The sequence below is a fragment of the Schistocerca piceifrons genome, chromosome 10, assembly GCF_021461385.2.
Source record: "Schistocerca piceifrons isolate TAMUIC-IGC-003096 chromosome 10, iqSchPice1.1, whole genome shotgun sequence".
In the NCBI taxonomy this organism is placed as follows: Eukaryota; Metazoa; Arthropoda; class Insecta; order Orthoptera; family Acrididae; genus Schistocerca; species Schistocerca piceifrons.
This window is the reverse complement of record NC_060147.1, coordinates 85,586,152-85,609,053: the sequence shown is the minus strand read 5'-3', so window position 1 is coordinate 85,609,053 and position 22,902 is coordinate 85,586,152. Positions and strand designations below refer to the sequence as shown.

General features: G+C 40.9%; 2 protein-coding genes across 3 annotated transcripts in view; one reads left to right on the top strand and one right to left on the bottom strand.

Annotated features, from left to right (window-relative positions):
* The window catches only part of LOC124718646 (myc box-dependent-interacting protein 1), a 446,366-nt gene extending 426,843 nt beyond the window's left edge, over nucleotides 1-19,523 (bottom strand). For both annotated transcript variants that reach the window (XM_047244274.1, XM_047244275.1), the window contains exon 1: nucleotides 19,400-19,523. In XM_047244274.1, coding sequence (XP_047100230.1) covers nucleotides 19,400-19,468 — 69 coding nt within the window. In that variant the 5' untranslated portion in view covers nucleotides 19,469-19,523. The remainder of the gene's footprint in view (nucleotides 1-19,399) is intronic.
* A 543-nt stretch (nucleotides 19,524-20,066) lies between these two features.
* The window catches only part of LOC124719070 (D-ribitol-5-phosphate cytidylyltransferase-like), a 61,897-nt gene continuing 59,061 nt past the window's right edge, over nucleotides 20,067-22,902 (top strand). The window contains exon 1 of the mRNA XM_047244752.1: nucleotides 20,067-20,319. Coding sequence (XP_047100708.1) covers nucleotides 20,227-20,319 — 93 coding nt within the window. The 5' untranslated portion in view covers nucleotides 20,067-20,226. The remainder of the gene's footprint in view (nucleotides 20,320-22,902) is intronic.

Sequence of the window (22,902 nt, the reverse complement as noted above, 5' to 3'; positions counted from 1 at the left end):
CACATGTCCACGTAACATATTTTCTTTCTTTGTGTGTGAGGAATGTTTCCTGAAAGTTTGGCCGTACCTTTTTGTAATACCCTGTATACTCTGTCAAAATACGGTGCACAGAGATTTGCACGCCACAAGCATCATAAAACGGGGGATCTCTCGCCGTAGTAAAAAGCCATGTGTAAGAGGGCAGTGCCCAGTTCTAAGATGTGTGGGGGTCAGTTCATCCTATGGGATGAATGCCACAGCTGGATGGTTGACTTCACCAACCGCAGCTTATTGTCCGTTACCGCCAGCCATTCCTCATTCTACAACTGCGTGAGCTTCCTATTTAGTGCAGGAACGACAGCCTCTAAGGGAACAGGACACTGTGACACATCCTGTCCTCTGCAGACCTCATTGGCAGCTCGATCAGCCTGTTCATTTCCCGGCATCCCTATATGACCTGGCACCCAACAGAATATAACCTGCTTTCCCTGCCGCTAGAGCAAGTATACGAGGTGCAATCCAAAATTTCCGGGACTGGTGCTGCCATCTGTTGAAAACCCTACCTTTGGACTAATGGTCACCATCACCCTCAAGTAGTTCCCATGTGCACGTACACACCGGTCTGATCACTTCCGCCACTGGTCAAACGTTTCTTGGAAGTCCTGTTCTTTGAGGGTGCGTATCACCATCAGCGATGCTTCTTGAATCCTCTCTAGAGTGTCGAACCGATGGCCTTTCAACTTGAGTTTCAGTTTTGGGAATAGCGCGAAGTCGCAAGATGCCAAATCTGGTGAGTACGGTGGGTGGGGTACAACCGCCATGTTGCTTTTTGCCAAAAAGGTCCTGGTGAGCAAGGACGTGTGACAGGGCGCGTTGTAGTGAAGCAACAGCCAGTTCCCTTGACGCCAAAGTTCTGGCCGTCGTCGCCACACGTTTTCACGGAGCCGTCGCAAAACATCACAGTATGTGGAATTCACTTTCTGGTTGGGTGGGACGAATTCTTCGAGCAAAATTCCCTTGGTGTCAAAGAAAACGATGATCATGCTCTTCACCTGTCTTGCGTTTTTGGGTCTTGGAGAGTCCGGGCTCTTCCAGTGGGACGATTGTTGCTTTGTCCAGTTGAATCAAAAAAAAAAAAAAAAAGAGTTCAAATGTGTGTGAAATCTTATGGGACTTCACTGCTAAGGTCATCAGTCCTTCAGCTTACACACTACTTAACCTAAATTATCCTAAGGATAAACAGACACAGCCATGCCCGAGGGAGGACTCGAACCTCCGCCACAACCCACGTGAATCATTGCAAAGGTCTCCGTAGCACTTTTCCCGCACAGAATTTGACACACACACACACACACACACACACACACACACACACACACACACACAACCCCCTACACTCACTGTTGTGTTCGCAGATCAATCGTAAAATCGCCACACACCAAACACAGAGTATTACGGAAATCACTGTGGACACGCAACACGTCCTACCAGCTGAATGCCACTCTGCACACTGACTCATCAGATATGCAGCTCTCGCCACCTAGCGGTGCAAAGATCTACTACTCCTACTTTCCAGGTGGCAGCACCAGTCCCGAAAATTTTGGATTCCACCTCGTAGTTGGTCACATATCAGCTGGGCGAACTTCTCACCTGGGTACAGATTTTGTGTTCATCAGCCAACCGTGCGCTTGACCGCGGTTAAATCCGTGGAAGCAAGACTGAACTACATCAAGACACGTTCATACGATTTGTCGACCTCGAAGAAGCGTTCACAGAGTAAAACGGTGCGACGTCTTCGAAATTCAGAGAAAAATAGGGGTAAGCTATAGGGAAAGATGGATAACATACAACATGTGCAAGAACCAGGAGGGGACAACAAGATTGGAAGACCGAGAATGAAATGCTCCAATTAAAAAGGGTGTAAGGCAGGGATGTATGCAAGCAATGACAGGAATAAAAGAAAGATTCGACAGTGTACCTGAAATTCAGGGTGAAAGGATATCAATGATAAGATTCGCTGATAACATTACTATCCTCAGTGAAAGCCAAGAAGAATTACAACATCTGTTGAATGGAATCAACAGTCTAATGAGCACAGAATATGGACAGAGTAAATCGAGGGAAGACGAAAGTAATGAAAAGTAACCGAAATGAGAACACCGCGAAACTTATCAGAATTGAGGATCAAGGAGCAGACGAAGTTACGTAATTCTGCAACCTAGGGAGCAAGGAAGACATTAAAAGGAGACTAGCACTGCCAAAAAGGGCATTCCCGGCCAAGAGAAGGCTGCTAGTACCAAATATAGGCCTTCATTTCAGGAAGAAAGTTCAGAAACTGTACGTCTGGATCACAGCATTGAATGGCAGTCAAACATGGAGAATGGGAAAACTAGAACAGCAGAGAATCGAAGCCTTTGAAATTTGGTGCTTCAGACGAATTTTGAGAGTTAAATGGACTGATAAGGTAAGGAATGAGGAGGTTCTCTACAGCATCGGTGCAGAAACGAATATGTGGAGAACGCTGACAGGAAGAAGGGACAGGTTGTTGAGACATCAAGGAACAGCTTCCATGCTATTAGAGGGAGCTGCAGCGGGTAAAAACAGAACAGGAAGCAAATAAATGAGGAAGTAGGTTGCAAGTGCTACTCGTGAGATGGAAATGCTGAATTCATTGCGGACCATATAAAACTAGTCAAAAGACTCACGACAAAAACAAAAACCTCCGTATACTGCAATGTAAGGCACGACCGCCTAAATATCTAAGCTTCTAGACAATCGCTGGTGAGTGATGTCATTGATACATGCTCTCACTTTCGTCAAGAAGCAGAAATGTGTTTATACTTCGCTAGGTGCAAGTTCGTTTACGTTTGGCGACTACGCTATTCACATTTCCGTTTCCTTGAGGGCGAAAGAAGGTTAAAAATATGGCACCTGAAAATAAAATCTAAAGAATTACTTCCCTAAAAAAATTGAACTTTGTTAAACTGTTTATTTCCTGCACGTCATTCAATCGAATTCGTCTTTTTTTTTCTCCTCAGGGAATTATCACTTTCTGTAATATTTGTCACAAACAGGTGAAATGCCCTTTAACTTTGCACTTTCTGTTTTTTGTGAGTAATTCTTTCCGCGAGTATCTTTTCAATAGGATTAGCGCTGCACACTTCCCACTCGTTACCGGCCGGAGGGGCCGAGTGGTTCTAGGCGCTTCAGTCTAGAACCGTGCGACCGCAGGTTCGAATCCTGCCTCGGGCATGGACGTGTCCTTAGGTTAGTTAGGTTTAAGTAGTTCTAACTTCTAGGGGACTGATGACCTCAGATGTTAAGTCCCATAGTGCTCAGAGCCACTTGAACCAATTTTTCCCACTCGTTTATGTAGAGTTTACGGTCACTAACCTGGCGTTTGAGCAACACGACTTCATTTGACAGATAATCAACAAATTGAGCTTCATGGAAAAGCCTAATTTTGAATCTGAACATTTGGCACAGGCAAAAATCGAAGATCTAATTGACACGACCCTGCAGCTGACATTTGGCAAAAGAAGAAGCTAAGAGCTGCTAGATTGCTCGATAGATATTTTTAGACCTTTCGGCAACAGTATTGTCATTCACATCGAAATGCGAGCATGTTGCCAACAGTGTAGGAGCCGGGACAACCTGCTTTATACAAATATAGCACATTTCGGCGTCCACGTTAAATCGTAAAATACTCTTCTTTGCGATTTTCTTCCTTCCTCCTAATACCAAAAAGTTTTTTGTCGCTTCTTATAATTTCGAATGGATTATTTTCGACAGGTCGACGTACCATAGCAATGTTGCTGCACTGCGAATCTGAATCTAACTATACTGGAGTGTGAATGTTAAGCATTAGTTAGTCCGAATAACTCACCTTTTTTTATTTTATTTTCGCAGTTATATCGCGAATGTTACACGGCGTACAATGCAATAAAAACGTGAAGACTACAAAGTGAAAGGGCAGAGAAGATAGAAGCTGACTAATCCATTCATTTTCCTTCTCTCATTATTCATAGGTGATGATAAATTTACATTATTATCTACCGCAAACGAAAGTTCCATTCTAAGAGAAATATTTTCTAAGCAAGATATTGAATTTAACTTACGAAATGAATATTTTTTAGAATGAGATTTTCACTCTGCAGCGCAGTGTGCGCTGATATGAAACTTCCTGTCAGATTTAAACTGTGTGCCGGACCGAGACTCGATCTCGGGACCTCCCGAGTTCGAGTCTCGGTCCGGCACACAGTTTTAATCGGCCAGGAAGTTTCATCCGCATTTCTTCTTGGTGTAGTAATTTTAATGGCCAGTAGTGTATATATGTATATATGTATAAGAGGAAAAAGGGGCGGGGGGTGGCTAGACCAGAGTGGAGCACTGATTCACACGAATGACTGAAGAACACAACCACGACAAAACATTTCTATGTGAAAAATGGCAAAATCGTAAACAGCTACGTGCAGTATGAAAGCTGCAAAACGCCTACTCACGAGCAAGTAATGTGGCCGCTGAGCTGGGACTAAAAAAGTCCTACTGCATCCGGCTCGACCTTGGCTCCCGCTGACCTTCACACAGGCGCAGTCTGAAGCGCAGTCCGCTTGGCTTTTAAAGACAGTACGCAAGTCATTGGCGGAACAAATTACACGAGGGGTTTTCGATAGGTAGGGTAACACGTTTTTTCTCGGCCGATTTCGGTTGAAAAAAATGCCTCAGCTCCAATAGTTTCATGAATATTCAATAGGTGGCAGCGCTATACGTAAAATCCAAAATGGCGTCCTATAACGGAGGTGCGATCCGAACAGAGCTGTCATTAAGCTTCTTTTGGCGGAAAACCAGAGCATCGTAGATATTCGCACCCGCTTGCAGAATGCCCTAGAGAGCTGAAAGTGAACAAAAGCAAGGTGATTCGTTGGGCGAGGCGTCTGCTATCATCGCAAGAAGGTCACGCAAACCTGTCCAATATCCCGCATGCAGGCCGCCCGCTCACAGCTGTGACTACTGCAGTGTTGGAACGTGCCGACAACCTCATTTGGGGCGATGGAAGGATCACAATCAAACACCGTGCTGCTCAACTGGACGTCTCTCTTGGTAGTGCTGACACACTTGTTCATTAGTCGGGGTACTCAAACGTTGTGCCCACTGGGTTGCTAGCCTTCCGACTCGTATCTGTTTGGACCATGAAGGATGCACTCCGTGGGAAGCAGTATGTCGTTGATTAAGAGGTCGACGTTTACTGTGACGTCGACCAGCAGAGGGGTATCAAGCGGGCATACAGGTTCTCCCAGTAAAGTCGTCCCATTGAACGGAGATTTTGTTGAAAAATAAGGTTTTGCAGCCAAAAGAGTGGGGAATAATATAGCGTATTGGAATATTGAATAAAACCAACTTTCTTTCAGAAAAAAATGTGTTCTACATCTACATCCATTTTCTGCAAGCCACCTGACGGTGTGTGGCGGAGGGTACCTTGAGTACCTCTGTCGGTTCTCCCTTCTATTTTCACAGAGGAAGACCGCACTGCAGTTCCTTCTCTAAATCCTCGCACGAACGAAAAAATGGCTGACATCGAAATAAGTGTCCAAGGAATAGAAAAGCAACTGAAATCACTCACCAGAGGAAAGTCCACTAGACCTGACGGGATACCAATTCGATTCTACACAGAGTACGCGAAAGAACTTGCCCCCCTTCTAACAGCAGTGTACCGCAAGTATCTAGCGGAACTGAAGGTTCCAAATGATTGGGGAAGAGCACAGGTAGTCCCAGTCTTCAAGAAGGGTCGTCGAGCAGATGCGCAAAACTATAGGCCTGTATCTCTTGACATCGATCTATTGTAGAATTTTAGAACATGTTTTTGCTCGCGTATCATGTCATTTCTGGAAACCCAGAATCTACTATGTAGGAATCAACATGTATTCCGGAAACAGCGATCGTGTGAGACGCAACTCGCTTTATTTGTTCATGAGACCAAGAAAATATTAGATACAAGTTCCCAAGTAGATGCCATTTTCCTGGACTTCCGGAAGGCGTTCGATAGAGGTCCGCACTGTCGCCTGATAAAGTAAGAGCCTACGGAATATCAGACCGCTGTGTGGCTGGATTGAAGAGTTTTTAGCAAACAGAACACAGCATGTTGTTATCAATGGGGAGACGTCTACAGACGTTAAAGTAACCTCTGGCGTGCCACAGGGGAGTGTTATGGGACCATTGCTTTTCACAATATATATAAATGACCTAGTAGATAGTGTCGGAAGTTCCATGGGCTTTTCGCGGATGATGCTGTAGTATACAGAGAAGTTGCAGCATTAGAAAATTGTAGCGAAATGCGGGAAGATCTGCAGCGCATAGGCACTTGGTGCAGGGAGTAGCAACTGACCCTTAACATAGATAAATGTAATGTATTGCGAATACATAGAAATAAGGATCCTTTATTGTATGACGTCATAAGCGCGTGACTGCGTGTGAGATCGCTCTCTAAGTTTTCATCTATTTTTAGTTTTCAGATATATATTTTAACTGTTTTTGTGATAATATTTACTATATAAGTGACTTATTAGTGGTTTCTTCATTCACCTCTGCATTTCGTGTGTTGTGGCCTGATATTTGTGAGTGTTTCGTATCGAGCAACTTAACCTCTTACCCGTGTTTACATTCCGCGCTGACCAGTTGCAGCTGTAGCGGCGCATCGAAAGCTAAGTACTAATTAATTGTTTGTGTATAGTATTTTATTTAGGAACTTTAGTGGTCTTCAACCGGTGTTCTTGGTGTTTTCCGGTGAAATAACTTCAGAAGAAATTTTTGCGAACTGCTTTCAGTTTCGTTACTGTCATTAGACGTTTGATTTTCTTTCTGTGTTAGTATTTTGTTATATTCTCATTTGTTGTTGATTAATACTTTCAATAATAGTAGTTACTTCCCTTGTAGAGCAAGTTTGTGATAATTGTAGTCAGTTTTTAACATCTTCTTATTGTAGTAGCGGAACTTAGATAAAGTTGTTTTCTTGTTTCAATAATTGTAAAATTTTACCATGAGTGAGAAGTGTGGGCTTTGCCGTAGGTTCGTGAGTAGTGGATTGCGGTGTGAGACTTGTTCGAAGTATTTTCACTGGGGGGAATGCAGTGGGGAAGCCAGTGGGCATTCTGGTGAGATCCTCTCCTGGAACTGCAGGTTATGTAGCAAGAGTAAGTTGATAGAGGAGCAGGAGCGTAAGATCTGTGCCCTTCAGGTGCAGTTGAAAAACGCACAGGAGGAGCTAGATAGGATGAGGAGGGAGAAGGGGGTTGGGGAATGGGAGCTGGCTGTTGGCAAGAGATCTGCTAGGAGAAGGAGATTTTCAGATAGCTTTACTATTGGTGTTTGTAATAGATATGACCAACTGTCAGAGTCTAGTGGAGAGGAATCTCTAGTAGCTGTAGATGTAGGAAGTATGCAGCAGACCTCAGCAGTTACGGTGGCTAGGACAGTTGCAAAGTCTAAGAGAAAGAAGAAGGTTCTGCTGTTAGGTAGTTCTCATGGTAGAGGTGTAGGCCAGCAGTTGCAGGAAGTTTTGGGGAGTGAGTACCAGGTCACCAGCATTGTGAAGCCTAATGCAGGATTGGCTCAGGTGACTTTTAACATAGGGGGGTTATGTAGGGATTTTACTAAAGAGGATCAGGTAGTGATTGTGGGTGGGGCTGGTAATAGTATTGATAGGGATGGGAAGTATGACATAGATGGTGACCTGGAAAAGATAGCCACTCAGACTGGCAACACGAATGTGCATTTCGTGGGACTGTTTCAGCGTCACGATCGGCCTCATCTTAATATAGCCGTCAGGCGTAATAACATGAGACTTGGGGGTGCGCTGATGACAGAAGGCATGAGTCACATTTCAGTGGTGTCGGTGGAGTCTATCAGTAGGACGGGTTTCACTAGACATGGCCTGCACCTCAACAGGTATGGGAAGGGGAGGTTGGCAAAACTTATAGGTGACAGCATAGGTGGGGGTGGTGGGATCACTCATGGGAAAATTCCGGTAGTTGTGGGTGTTAGAGCTGTACCTTTTTTAGATTGAAGTCAGCTGATAGGTATTCCTGCTTAAGGGAAGTCTCTCTAACAAAGAAACCACTTTCTACAAAGCTTGGGTATCCGATTAATGAGGGAATTAGTATATTTCATCAAAATATACAAGGTATTCGAGATAAAGTTAGTGAACTGCTTATAGATGTTGACTCTGAAATTATTGGTATATCTGAACACTTCTTAAATAAGGAGATAATTCAGAGGCTTCCTTTACCAGGATACAGGTTGGCTGGCAGCTTTTCTAGGAGCTCTTTGCGGTGTGGGGGAGTAGCCATGTATGTGAAAAACGGTATCCCATTTGAGTCAATTGATGTTTCAAAGTACTGCACTGAAAAGGTGTTTGAATGTTGTGCAGGTGTGGTTAAATTTAGTGGAGCTAAACTTCTTACTGTTGTTATTTATAGATCCCCAGACTCCGATTTCACAACATTTTTGCTAAAGCTAGAGGAGGTTCTTGGTTCACTTTATAGGAAACACAAAAAGTTAGTTATATGTGGTGACTTCAATATTAATTGTATAAGTGATTGTGCAAGGAAAAGGATGCTGGTAGACCTCCTTAATTCATATAATCTTATGCAAACCGTATTCTTTCCAACGAGAGTGCAAGGGAACAGTAGAACAACCATAGACAATATTTTTGTTCATTCGTCATTATTAGAAGGGCATTCTGTTAGCAAAAAGGTGAATGGCCTTTCAGATCATGATGCACAAATTTTAAGTCTAAAAGATTTTTGTGCTTCAACACATGTTAAATATAGTTACCAACTTTTTAGGAAAGCTGATCCAGTTGCTGTACAGACTTTTGTAAACCTTATCAAGGAACAAGATTGGCAAGATGTTTATAGTGCTGATACAGTAGACGATAAATATAATGCTTTCCTCAAGACTTTTCTCGTGCTCTTTGAAAGTTGCTTTCCGTTAGAACGTTTAAAACAGGGTACTAGCACAAACAGGCAGCCTGGGTGGCTGACTAAAGGAATAAGAATATCTTGTAGAACAAAGTGGCAATTATATCAAAACGTTAGAAACAGTCAAAATCTAAATGCAGCAGCCCATTACAAACAGTATTGTAAGGTGCTTAAAAAAGTTATTAGGAAGGCAAAAAGTATGTGGTATGCAGATAGAATAGCTAAGTCTCAGGATAAAATTAAAACCATATGGTCAGTCGTAAAGGAAGTGGCTGGTCTGCAGAGACAGGTCGAGGATATAGAATCAGTGCGTAGTGGGGATGTCCGTGTTGCTGATAAGTCGCATATATGTACAGTACTTAATAATCACTTTCTGAATATAGCAGGTGAACTAAATAGAAACATAGTCCCAACAGGGAATCATATAGCGCTCTTAGAAAAAAGTGTTCCGAGACTGTTACCTGAAATGCTCCTCCATGATACTGACAAGAGGGAGATTGAGTTAATAATTAAATCACTAAAGACCAAGAACTCTCATGGATATGACGGGGTATCTAGCAGAATACTGAAGTATTGTTCCACGTATATTAGCTCAGTACTTAGCCATATCTGTAACTTTTCCTTTAGCAGTGGTCGGTTTCCTGACCGATTAAAGTACTCGGTAGTGAAGCCACTTTATAAAAAGGGAGACAGGGATAATGTTGACAATTATAGACCTATTTCTATGCCATCGGTGTTTGCTAAAGTTATCGAGAGGCTTGTATATACAAGGTTACTGCAGCATTTAAATTCACATAATTTGCTGTCAAATGTACAGTTTGGTTTTAGAAATGGCTTAACAACTGAAAATGCTATATTCTCTTTTCTCTGTGAGGTTTTGGACGGATTAAATAAAAGGTTGAGAACGTTAGGTGTTTTCTTTGATTTAACGAAGGCTTTTGACTGTGTTGACCACAAAATATTACTGCAGAAGTTGGAACATTATGGAGTAAGGGGAGTAGCTTACAATTGGTTCGCCTCCTACTTTAAGAACAGAAAGCAGAAGGTAATCCTCCGCAATATTGAGAGTGGTAATGATGTTCAGTCCCAATGGGGCACTGTTAAATGGGGCGTTCCCCAAGGGTCAGTGCTGGGGCCACTGCTGTTCCTTATTTATGTAAATGATATGCCTTCTAGTATTACAGGTGATTCAAAAATATTTCTGTTTGCTGATGACACCACCTTGGTAGTGAAGGATCTTGTGTGTAATATTGAAACATTATCAAATAATGTAGTTCATGAAGTAAGTTCGTGGCTTGTGGAAAATAATTTGATGCTAAATCACAGTAAGACTCAGTTTTTACAGTTTCTAACCCACAATTCAACAAGAACTGACATTTTAATCAGACAGAATGGGCATGTTATAAGCGAGACGGAACAGTTCAAGTTCCTAGGCGTACGGATAGATAGTAAGCTGTTGTGGAAAGCCCATGTTCAGGATCTTGTTCAGAAACTAAATGCCGCTTTATTTACCATTAGAACAGTATCTGAAATAAGTGACATTTCAACACGAAAAGTAGTATACTTCGCATATTTTCATACGCTTATGTCATATGGTATTATTTTTTGGGGTAATTCTTCTGATTCAAAAAGGGTATTTTTGGCTCAAAAACGGGCTGTTCGAGCTATGTATGGTGTAAGTTCGAAAACCTCTTGTCGACCCCTATTCAATAGTCTGGGAATTTTGACATTGCCCTCACAGTATGTATTTTCTTTAATGTCGTTTGTTGTTAGCAATATTAGCTTATTCCCAAGAGTTAGCAGCTTTCACTCAGTTAATACTAGGCAGAAATCAAATCTGCATGTGGAATGCACTTCCTTGACTCTTGTGCAGAAAGGAGTGCAGTATTCTGCTGCATCCATTTTCAATAAGCTACCACAAGAACTCAAAAATCTTAGCAGTAGCCCAAACACTTTTAAGTCTAAACTGAAGAGTTTCCTCATGGCTCACTCCTTCTATTCTGTCGAGGAGCTCCTGGAAGAGATAAAAAATTAAGCAAATTCCAGTGTTACATTCTTGATTTTCTTTATTTAAACTAACGACTTGTTTCATTTTATGTGTTTCTACAATCGTGTTATAATTTCATGTATTGACTCGTTCCATGACCATGGAGACTTCTCCTAAATGTGGTCCCACGGAACAATAAATAAATAAATAAATAAAAAATAAATAAATGATTATATGATAGCGGAACAAACACTGGTAGCAGTTACTTCTGTAAAATATCTGGGAGTATGCGTACGGAACGATTTGAAGTTGAATGATCATATGAAATTAATTGTTGGTAAAGGTGGGTGCCAGGTTGATATCCATTGGGAGAGTCCTTAGAAAATATAGTCCATCAACAAAGGAGGTGGCTTACAAAACACTCGTTCGACCTATACTTGAGTATTGCTCATCAGTGTGGGATCCGTACCAGGTCGGGTTGACGGAGGAGATAGAGAAGATCCAAAGAAGAGCGGCGCGTTTCGTCACAGGGTTATTTGGTAACCGTGGTAGCGTTACGGAGATGTGTAGCAAACTCAAGTGGCAGACACTGCAAGAGAGGCGCTCTGCATCGCGGTGTAGCTTGCTGTCCAGGTTTCGAGAGGGTGCGTTTCTGGATGAGGTAACGAATATATTGCTTCCCCCTACTTATACCTCCCGAGGAGATCACGAATGTACAATTAGAGAGATTCGAGCGCGCACGGAGGCTTTCCGGCAGTCATTTCTTCCGCGAACCATACGCGACTGGAACAGAAAAGGGAGGTAATGACAGTGGCACGTAAGGTGCCCTCCGCCACACACCGTTGGGTGGCTTGCGGAGTATAAATGTAGATGTATTCCAGAATCGTGTTGCTCGTGGAAAGAAAGATTGTCGGTATGCCTCCGCGTGGGCTCTAATCTCTCTGATTTTATCCCCATGGTCTCTTCGCGAGATATACGTAGGAGGGAGCAATATACTGCTTGACTCCTTGGTGAAGGAATGTTCTCGAAACTTGAACAAAATCCCGTACCGAGCTACTGAGCGTCTCTCTTGCAGAATCTTCCACTGGAGTTTATCATCTCCGTAACGCTTTCGCGATTACTAAATAATCCTGTAACGAAGCGCGCTGCTCTCCGTTGGATCTTCTCTATCTCTTATATCAACCCTCTCTGGTACGGATCCCACACCGGTGAGCAGTATTGAAGCAGTGGGCGAACAAGTGTACTGTAACCTACATCCTTTGTTTTCGGGCTCCATTTCCTTACGATTCTTCCAATGAATCTCAGTCTGGCATCTGCATTTCCGACGATTAATTTCATATGGTCATTCCATTGTAAATCACTCCTAATGCCTACTCCCAGATAATTTATGGAATTAACTGCTTCCAGTTGCTGACCTGCTACATTTTAGCTAAATGATAAAGGATCTTTTTTTCTATGTATTCGCAGCACATTACACTTGTCTACATTGAGATTCAATTGCCATTCCCTGCACCATGCGTCAATTCGTTGCAGATCCTCCTGCATTTCAGTACAATTTTCCATTGTTACAACCTCTCGATATACTACAGCATCATTCGGAAAAAGCCTCAGTGAACTTCCGATGTTCTCCACATGGTCATTTATATATATTGTGAATAGCAACGGTCCTACGACACTCCCCTATGGCACACCTGAAATCACTCTTACTTCGGAAGACTTCTCTCCATTGAGAATGACATGCTGCGTTCTGTTATCTAGGAACTCTTCAATCCAATCACACAATTGGTCAGATAGTCCATATGCTCTTACTTTGTTCATTAAACGACTGTGGGGAACTGTATCGAACGCCTTGCGGAAGTCAAGAAACACGGCATCTACCTGTGAACCCGTGTCCATGGCCCTCTGAGTCTCGTGGACGAATAGCGCGAGCTGGATTTCACACGATCGTCTTTTTCGAAACCCATGCTGATTCCTACGGAGTAGATTTCTAGTCTCCAGAAAAGTCATTATACTCTAACATTACTTGTTGAACGCCTCACGTAAATTTTGATTTCTCGTTCCGTATCTTTTTCCACAGACCACACCCTCAATTGAGCAAGACATACATCTCTGCTGTCGAGTTATTTTACTCGTCACCATGAAAAATGAAATCAAGGAAATAAACGAAAGTGAAAATCGATATCACTCTCTGTTGCAACTCAGGAAGCATGCTCATATTTGTAACAAATTGATGATAAAAATTGTGTGTCTCTTTACTTCCGTTGCCTACATTAAATAATCGTCGTTTAATTACATATGTTTAAAGCAACAGAAGCAAAGGCCAAACGGAGGAACGTCGGAAACAATTTAGAGATTTATAATGCATACAATTTCTCCGGACTCCGTGCATATATTGCAATAACTTCCAAGTTAGCACCTTTTATTGATTGTTTTCTTCATATGAATTACGCCAGAAGTGCAAAACAGGAGTAATTTCGCGAAATTTGTTAAACTTCAAAAAAATGTTCAAATGTGTGTGAATTCCTAAAGGAGCAAACTGCTTAAGTTATCAGTCCCTAGACTTACACACCACCACACACGCACACACACGCCCGAGGGAGGATTCGAACCTCCGGCGGGAGGGTCCGCGCAGTCCGTGACATGACGCCTCAAACCTCGCAGCCACTCCGCGCGAGTGAGCTCAAGCGACCAGTTCGTCTCGGTTGATGTTGGTAGTAGTCGGATCAATAAATTTAAATAAAAAAGGTTCTGCTGTTAAGTTATGGTGCACCGCATATAAAGGCCGGAAAAGAAAGTAAAATATTTAACCCCAACACAAGTATGTTATATGTTTTGCTCTTATGCTGAAACAGTACTGGTACGTCTCAAACATGAAAATGCGTATATGCTGATGTCCTCTACAAGCAAAGTGAATAGCCGCACAAACTAAAAAGGTTTGTTAACTCTGACGCATTAATTAAGGCATGCGTAGTATTCCTTTTTTTCGTATTGAAAGATTTCTGCAAAGCACCTGTCCGTGTAGCCGCATTTAGAGATATACTGCCAAATTTTGGTTTGCCACCACAATCTATTTTAATCAGATGGGAAACATGGATAAGTGCTGCCGTCTTTTACTGGGCTAATTTTGATGAATTTACGTCGGTTGGGGACCGTAAATTATTGAAATTGACATCTGTTTGCTAACATCCATTTAAAAGCCTAACGCTGCTGCCAGTACCATTCAAGAAAGCAGATTTGAAGAAAGACGTGATTTACATCAAATCAAATAGTGTGTATTTGCCTGCGGCAACAGCAAAGTTGGAAGTAAGTGGTTGAATCTCTGACGTTTATTGAAGAGTTAAAAAAATCTGTGTAGCAAAACATAAGATGAACAAAGTTATCGAAGCAAGAGCTGATTTTTGAGTTTATAAAAAATACTTTGTAGCCAAAAAATTACTTTCAACTTAATCTGACTTGTCCGAAATTTCTTCACTTAAGTATGCACCTGTCACTTTTCGACATAGAAAGGTTGTAATTACTTTACCCCGAAGTAATTAATTACTCGCGTCGATTCCTCTGACTTTTGATATGTGTCGCCAACATGTCTCTACAAGATCATTTTCTATGTACAAAAATATTTTCCGATAAAAGCATGAGCCTGAGGGAAGAAAATTTGGAGAAATTTTGTTGTTGTTTACTGTATTAGAAGAAAGTAAAAATAATTATACAACTGAATTTTGATACCGCATGTTTTTGTTTTGGTGTCTCATTATGCGTGTTTAATGATGATATTACACGAATGCATGCATGTTTTACTATGTAATAGTACGTAAAAATCCAGATCTTATTTGTTATTTCAAGATTCTTTATATCACTGGGTTTTAACACACAAGAAGGCCGATTGATGATTCAAACCATCAATTTCTCCTTCTGGTATTATACGAGGGTAATCCCAAAAGTAAGACCAATTTTTTTATTACTACATAGACCTGTTTATTTCTACAATGGTTTACATCAGTTTACAGCTTGAACATTTAGTTATTTTTCGACATAATCACCACTTCTGTCGATGCATTTTTGTAGACGCTGTGCCAGTTTTTGTATGCCCATGTCATACCAGCTCGCCGCCATGCTGTTCAGAAAGTTATGAACCTCTTCCTTCAAAAAAAAGGTTCAAATGGCTCTGAGCACTATGGGACTTAACATCTATGGTCATCAGTCCCCTAGAACTTAGAACTACTTAAACCTAACTAACCTAAGGACAACACACAACACCCAGCCATCACGAGGCAGAGAAAATCCCTGACCCCGCCGGGAATCGAACCCGGGAACCCGGGCGCGGGAAGCGAGAACGCTACCGCACGACCACGAGATGAGGGCACCTCTTCTTTCACCTCGTCGTCGGAGCTGAATCGCTGGGACAATTAACGCTGGCAGGTACTGTGAGACTTTGAAGAAACTCAAACGGGCAATTCAGAACCGGTGAAGAGGAATATTGAGCAAGGGTGTACACATTCTCCATGACAATGCTCGCCCACACATCGCTCAGCAAACCGTTGCTCTCCTGCAACAGTTTCAGTGGAACATAATCACCCGCCCACCCTACAGTCCTGACTTGGCACCCAGTGTCTATCACCTGTTCCCTAGGTTAAAAGAACATTTGGCCGGAAAGCGATTTATGAATGCGATCATTTTCGAACTGTGGTTGTTGACAACAAACTTCGTAAGGTGGCTGTATGCTCTTTAGGCAAAAATAATTAAATAAAATTTCATTAGGGCGTAAATGTATTGTGTTGCTGATGTCAGTATGCCCAAATATTTAAAGAGCTGGGCGCAAGTTTCACATGCGCCATTATTGCGTGAGTCATCTAATCACAATACTAAACAATTCATATAATTCCTTCTATTCGATGTCTGATGGGTGGATAATGTCCGGTGGACACACTGAACTCTTTATAAGTTTGTTAACATAGCTAGGTGGGAGAGGTAGCATTCAGACAATCGCTATTTCGTGAAAATTTCTTGTGGATTGGTGAAGAGTTCTCGGGCTTCTAGCCGGGTGGCAGCGTCTTCAAACTGCGAAGTTTCGACGACTGACATACTCATCATGATGATGAGTATGTCACTCGTCGAAACGTCGCAGTCTGAAGAGACCGCCACCCTACTGGAAGCCCGAGAACTCTTCACCAGCTGTATACGCCGGGAAAGCATACATTCACATTCTTGCGGATTGGTTATAAATAGGATTTTCGCTAGCGGAATGGATTGTCCAATGATAACCGGAACGAACCAAAACCGTAGAGCATACAAAGCGCTACCGAATGAGAAGAATCATCATCTGGTGCATTCCCATACAGTACTTGCTGAAGTACGGTAGTAATACACTTTTACAAGGATACTCGGTATATCGTGATATTACGGTGGGAAAAAATTCTTGCACACTGGCGTTTACATATTTTTGCAGATCTAATTTAACAGGGACGGAAAAGGTAGTCAGCGGTGCCCCTACCGTAGGAACCATCTGGTATTTACCTGGAGTAATTTAGAGAACCCACGGGACATCTTCCATCAGGATGTTCGGGGAACTAGAATATCCACCCCCCTCCCCCGCATACAAAGCCAGTCAACTGACAACATCTCGACTTCCTACGGTTTATGCCTACCATACAATATTGTTTTGTTTATACATCACTGCAATTAAATTATTTAATAATTTAAAAAATTATTTCATTTCACTAATATATTGACGGAACTTCTGGAAACAATATATTCACTTACTTTCCGACGGTCATCCTTTTATCCACTTTCTTTAGCCCTTATTTCACCATACGTACAAACCGAACTGGTAACGAATGAGGCTTTTTTTAACTGGTATATACGCAGAAAAAATATGTAATGGCATCTCCCCTGGCTTCGATCTAATTATTTCTGTCTAGGAACGCGACATGGACGACTTATTTTGGTGGTGTATTTTGCTCCTAATCCAATCGATTAGGAAGATCACTTGAGCCGCTGTCTCTGCTGTCAAACTAATTTTCAGGAATAAAGTTACGAATACGGTATTCGAGAAGGCGTTTGGTATATGAGTAAGAAGCTTATTATAATACATTTAATAAATCATTGGTGTGCAAAGTAGTAATCCCAGTGTGGGCTGTAACTTACATCGTTCTATTCAAATTATTACACCAAGTTACAGAAAATGAGTTGAAACGAAATTAGCCCAGTAATTCACAACTCGCTGAACGGACAAACTGATTGACATTTAGATAAGTAAAAGAGGAATAACTGATGGAGACAAGTTTTCCATTCTAAAATAAAACTCATTTTCCAAGAGTCAAGAGGTGTTAGGGCGGTGGTGCTATAAAATACGTCGTTAATACGCTATGCGCTATGAGAGGCTATGGCGCTCGACGTCTCCCACAAATTTCATGTGCGAAGGAAGAAAAGCCCAACGATGTACAACGTATTGCCCGTAGAACCCGATCGCTTCCTTCTTAAGATACTGAGAGCGTAGCGTCCCCCACTAAGGAAAAATACTATTCACACCATATAAATAACCCCTCCCCCCCTCCCCTCTCCCACGCCCTCTTATCTCTGCAATAAGGCAGTGATAGACGCTACAGAACAGGTGTCCGGGCGTCAAAGAGTGGTTTGCTATTAAAACTCGAAATACAGACTACTCCGTCTCGTGAAATGATCTTGACAGAAAAGTGCAATCCCATAAGCAGGATTATTTAAGGCTGTTCTTCCCGTGCACCATTCGAGAAGGAAAAACAATAAACTCTCAAAAGGCCTGCTGTTCCCCCTAAGGAACGAGAGGAAAAAACGTTTCGAGAATGGAACAATTAACTATCATAGCACGAGGTACGCGAAGTAACCTCCGCCACACACCGCAGGGTGGTGGCCTGCAGAGTATAGCAGTAAACGTAAAGTCGAACACTGAATTCCTGAAATACATCAGCAAACTGAAAATCATTTTTCTATTTGATTTTACACACACACACACCACAACAAATTAACTAATTCACATGGAGAGATGTCAAAAATATTCAGACAGTAAGAATTCCCTCCGACGTAACTACAGCAACACTGTGTTCTCTGATGGCATTCTTCATCAGTTGATACACATCACTTCCGGAATCGGTTACACACACATACTAACAGAATTGTAAAAATATTTTTTTTAAAAAACTCCAACAAGAAGATGAACAGATCTAGTATATGTTCTGTAGTCAACTCGACGGACACAAAAAATTAAATGACCATGTACGACATACTTTTAAACACACTTCCAAAATAAACACGATACCGCGGACAATAATACTGAATCTTCGATGCAGAATTATGTTATCACAGAGAAGACGACATTTTAGACAAGGCCATGCGTGTCAAACACAGAAAAACGGGCACCCACTTGTTCTTGTTCAAAAGACGTAATACAAAATGTAATAAAAATACAATCATTACATGGAGAAAAGTGCGATAAGGTCATTTTAATTAGGCTCCAATTAACATCTTGTCGACCTAACTGCATTCTCTGCGCGTCAATTGGCTCTTTTACTTTGCCTTATGAAAGGTGAATAAATTACAATTAAGGAAATGCTTCGAAACATAGATTTAACGGTATGTACGTACACTCTTCTTTGCACAACTGCAACAAAGCATTGCGAAAAAAATGAAATTAAACACACAATACGATCCTTATTCGTATTAACACTTGACACTTGGAAGAAAAGAAAATGAATGCATCAGAAGTTAAAAAGTTAACAACTCGCGTTTTATCTGGATTCAGGTTGTCTGGGTTATTTTCTAAGTTAAAAAGTAAATTACTCATTTTTCTCGCGGTTAACGTTTCGTTTTTTTAAAGACATAATCGAGATAAATTTACGTAAATCTCAGAAAGCATTGTTATCAGTTACAAAAAAAGTGGGAGTCACTATTGTTAAAGATCGTGTTAAGACGCCCACTACACCATAATTACTTCAAAATCACCACTGTTTTATTTTAAGCTAGTTTTAGACAGGATATAAATAACCTTAGGAAACTGAATACACGCCGGTGCTCTTGGTCGCGCTAGCTGTATTATTTTTACATTTCATACATCCAGGACAAGTGGGTGTTGCTTCTCCAATACAACGGGAAAAATTAGTCCTCTGTCACATGATTTAATTAAATTACGCATAACAAGAAGTTATTTAATACACAGAGTAATGGTATAAAATAAAACTTAGAATAACAGTATTTTATGTAGCGCGCCTGCGGTCAGCTGTTCGCATGTGATATTGACAGACGCGCAAACTACGTATTTTTATATCTTTGCACTGTCGTATTCGGTATGCTTACACAAGCAGCCGACCACTCCGCTTTTGGTAATAGTCTCATTATTTCGAGGTTTTGCGATCACAGCAAGAAAAGCTCTATGATTTAGAAAGAACACCAACCGAAAAAGGCGAAATAAATATTGTCATTGGAAACTCACCTTTTCTTTCGCTCTTCCCGCATGTTTTTGCACCGATTTAGCAAGTAAAGCACCCTTACTCTCTGCCATCTTGAGTTCACTTCAGAGAAAGCAACTGGTTCGCTTGCGTTCCTTGCGTTAAAATATATACTGGACTGGCGCGCGACTCGAAACGTTCCTTGTACAAGAAGCGAAAAGCTTCCAAATACCAGGCTACAAAGACGCGATTCTGATGTCAGTGGGAGCAAAATTCCTAGTTGTTATTATAAACTAACATTCAATTGGAGGTTAGCGTAAGGCTACAATAGTGTGAAGATCCGCTAATGTAGAAATGAGAAAACATGCTTACCGTTCCCTCAGTTAACCTATCCAGAGATAAAAAAGTTTAAAGTAGTTCGATTTAACATCAAATTACATCGTAAAAATTTTACGAAACAACTACATGACGTTCAATTTTGAAAGGTGTCCCAAAACACCGCAGGACAAGATGTTTTCACTGCAGCTGGAAGAGTTATTTTGTTGATTAAAAACATAAAAATAAAAAATGCCGCGAATAGTGCAAAGAAAAGCTATCCGACGACAACGTTGTAATTATGCAATTCCATATTAATAGTTTTTTGTAAAAAAAATATTCGTTTAACCAGACTTCGATTACGAACGAAAATGGCGATTGTGTGTGTTACGAAATGGGTGGCAAGGAGGGGTAGTTTGTTTTGAGCTATAGTATAGCTTCCTTCTGTTTATTTTGTGAGTTTATGTAGGAAATGTAGCCTTTTTAACACATAGAATATTGCCCCCAGGAGTAAGTCCAATTCACCAGAAAGAAGTACTGTCATACAATAGGCAAAATGATTTCGTTCGAAGTTGGTGTCATCTTGCCGTCAGCTGGAACAGGTGAACGGGTCGGAGCATCGTCACCAAAACAATACATCGAAATAATGGTAACAATTAGTTTTAACTTCTCCTGAAGAATGCAATACCACAAGTGAATCATCGAAAACGCCTTTGTTTACAAACAATAGTTATGTTTATAAACATGACCTAACCTCAACTTCAAAAACGTTTGCCGGTAAAATTATGTATTACTGATTTTGGTGTTGATGATTTCGTAATTTTCCGGCCACACCATCTGATGTTAAGCCCTAATTAGCGTACATTCACCGAAAAATGTTTTTAAACTTTAGTACCCGTCTCTCGAAAAATGTTTTTAAACTTTAGTACCCGTCTCTTTTTAAGTATGTGTTGTGTAGAACTTTAATACCAGTGCCTCAGATTGCACATTTGGATCAGTTTATTTTATATCACCTTTGCTCATCGATTTTTGTTCTGTTATTTGATAATATAGGCAGTCCATCTTGTTGATATTACATGTATCTTCCGGGAATAGCAGTAAATTACTTATAGTTGAATATTGAAGTGTGCTATCCATGAAATTACAGAGGGGGTGTTATATATAACATTATTGCATGAACTCTGCAACACACAGTATGAGCGAACCACCTTTAATTATGTTACTCCAGAGTAACATTGAATGCTGTTACTAACTCCATAACTGTGCATGCGATGAGCGTTCCTACGTACTGTAATACTATGACGTTTCACAAATTTAAGTCGTTTAATTGTATAGCACTTCAACGTAATGTAAACCCTTGAGTCCATTAGATACCCCAGACACCACATCCCATGAGATCTATAGCATGTGAGTAATGAAATGTAGTCCAACGTGTGGCCTGTGTTGACTGATCTCTATATATTACAACTATCTGGAGATTCAAATATTTCTCTGTAGTAAACGGCATGAATTTGACTAAGAGAAATCGTGTTAGAATTAGCTCAGTCTGTTCGCCCATTAAATCCAGTAGGTAGTAGATAGTACCGTAACTGATGTTGTATGGGTTGACTAGTGCAAAGTGTTCATTGCATTTCAACCTTGTTCCGTAGTGCACAAAATATGGGCCTTCAGAATTCTGGACCCACATTGCAACATGATTGATTTTATGTCAATTATAATTCTGGAATTTGAATCTGTAGCTAACATAGACTGCACCTTCACCTTTCCGGAGAAAGAGTAAGTTTAATGCATTCTGGCACCTGCATGCGCTTTGACTGCCTTTTCAATTTGCTTCAGGGGTTTCTTTCCTACGACTTCTAAACTGCCTTGACTTACTTACTGTTGATATTTTACCATAAGCATTTCACTGAGCTTCATGTTTACAATCCATGCATCAGTTCATTGTATGAAATTGTGTAGTAGGAAATGCCATGAAGTCTTTTCAGAAGAAATACACATTTTTTGTACCATTAAAATAACTATGGACGCTACCAAAATACCAGCTTTTGTAGTCCTAAAATTATTGTATATACTTAGTGTTTTTTTAGTATGGTTTCACACTCTTACTGTTCCTTTTTGTGATTGGTGTGTGTACAGCTACATAAACAGAACTTTGTCTAATTTTAATGTATTTATGATTATATGAGAAATGTTTGTGTAAAGAAGTAATACATACCTTGATTTTCTTGGAATGACCAGTGAGCTTACACACTTCATTTCCTGTAGGTAAATTTGCTTTATATGAGTGATCTTCAATGTTTGTCTCACAATTTCTTAGTATTTTTCAAATGAATATGCATTCATCACAACTGTTTCCAGTAATTGATATGGCTCCCTGCATTTATTTATTCATGTCATATTTGTGTTAAATATGTGGGAGGGATGGGCGGTCTTCAGGGATATGACAGGTACGATCATTCAAAGCAGACATCTACATATACAAAACCAGAAATCAGCCCATCTAAATGCCATCATAATCATTTGGAACTAGATTTTACTTAATATGGAATTAGACAAAAATGAGGCAGCCTTCTCAGACGAATCAGCCCAGCAGTCACCTTCGGTGATTTACAGATTATTTCAAGTACTGAACACAACCCCAAAATCTTTTCCATGCTGTGTGTGGTTAAATTATAACTACACCAGGAGTTGATTCCATCCCCAGAATTTCTTGAAACTACACTCACATTTATTTAGCTGATTTTCTATAAATATAAATAAATCACTATGTGAGTCCTTGATGTGATGCAGACCTTTGTTGTAGATGTCTGCACTTTGACTGTTGAGGAAATGCTCCACCTCTAAAATCACCTCTTTGTCATTCTGGAAATGCTTGCTGTGTTGTGGTTTCTTCCTTCTAGGAAAGAACAGTTCACTGGACAGGGTGTCAGGTTGTTAAAAGATGGGAGGCAAAATTTGATAGCCCAAAAAAAGCAGGAGAATGAGCAGGGGTTTTGTCGTGGAGCAAAACCACCTCCTCAGACAGATTCCTGCTGTGCTTTGTCTTGAAAGCCTGCCATAATGTCAGGAGGTTTTGGCATTATGCTCCTGTGATGGTTTGCACCATAAAATGTACTCTGTTGACATCACCCCAAGGCAGTCTCAGAATCACCATGCCTGATGATATTTGTGTCTTCGCCTTTTTCGGTATTAATTAATCCACATGTTTGCACTGCTTACTTTGCTCCTATGC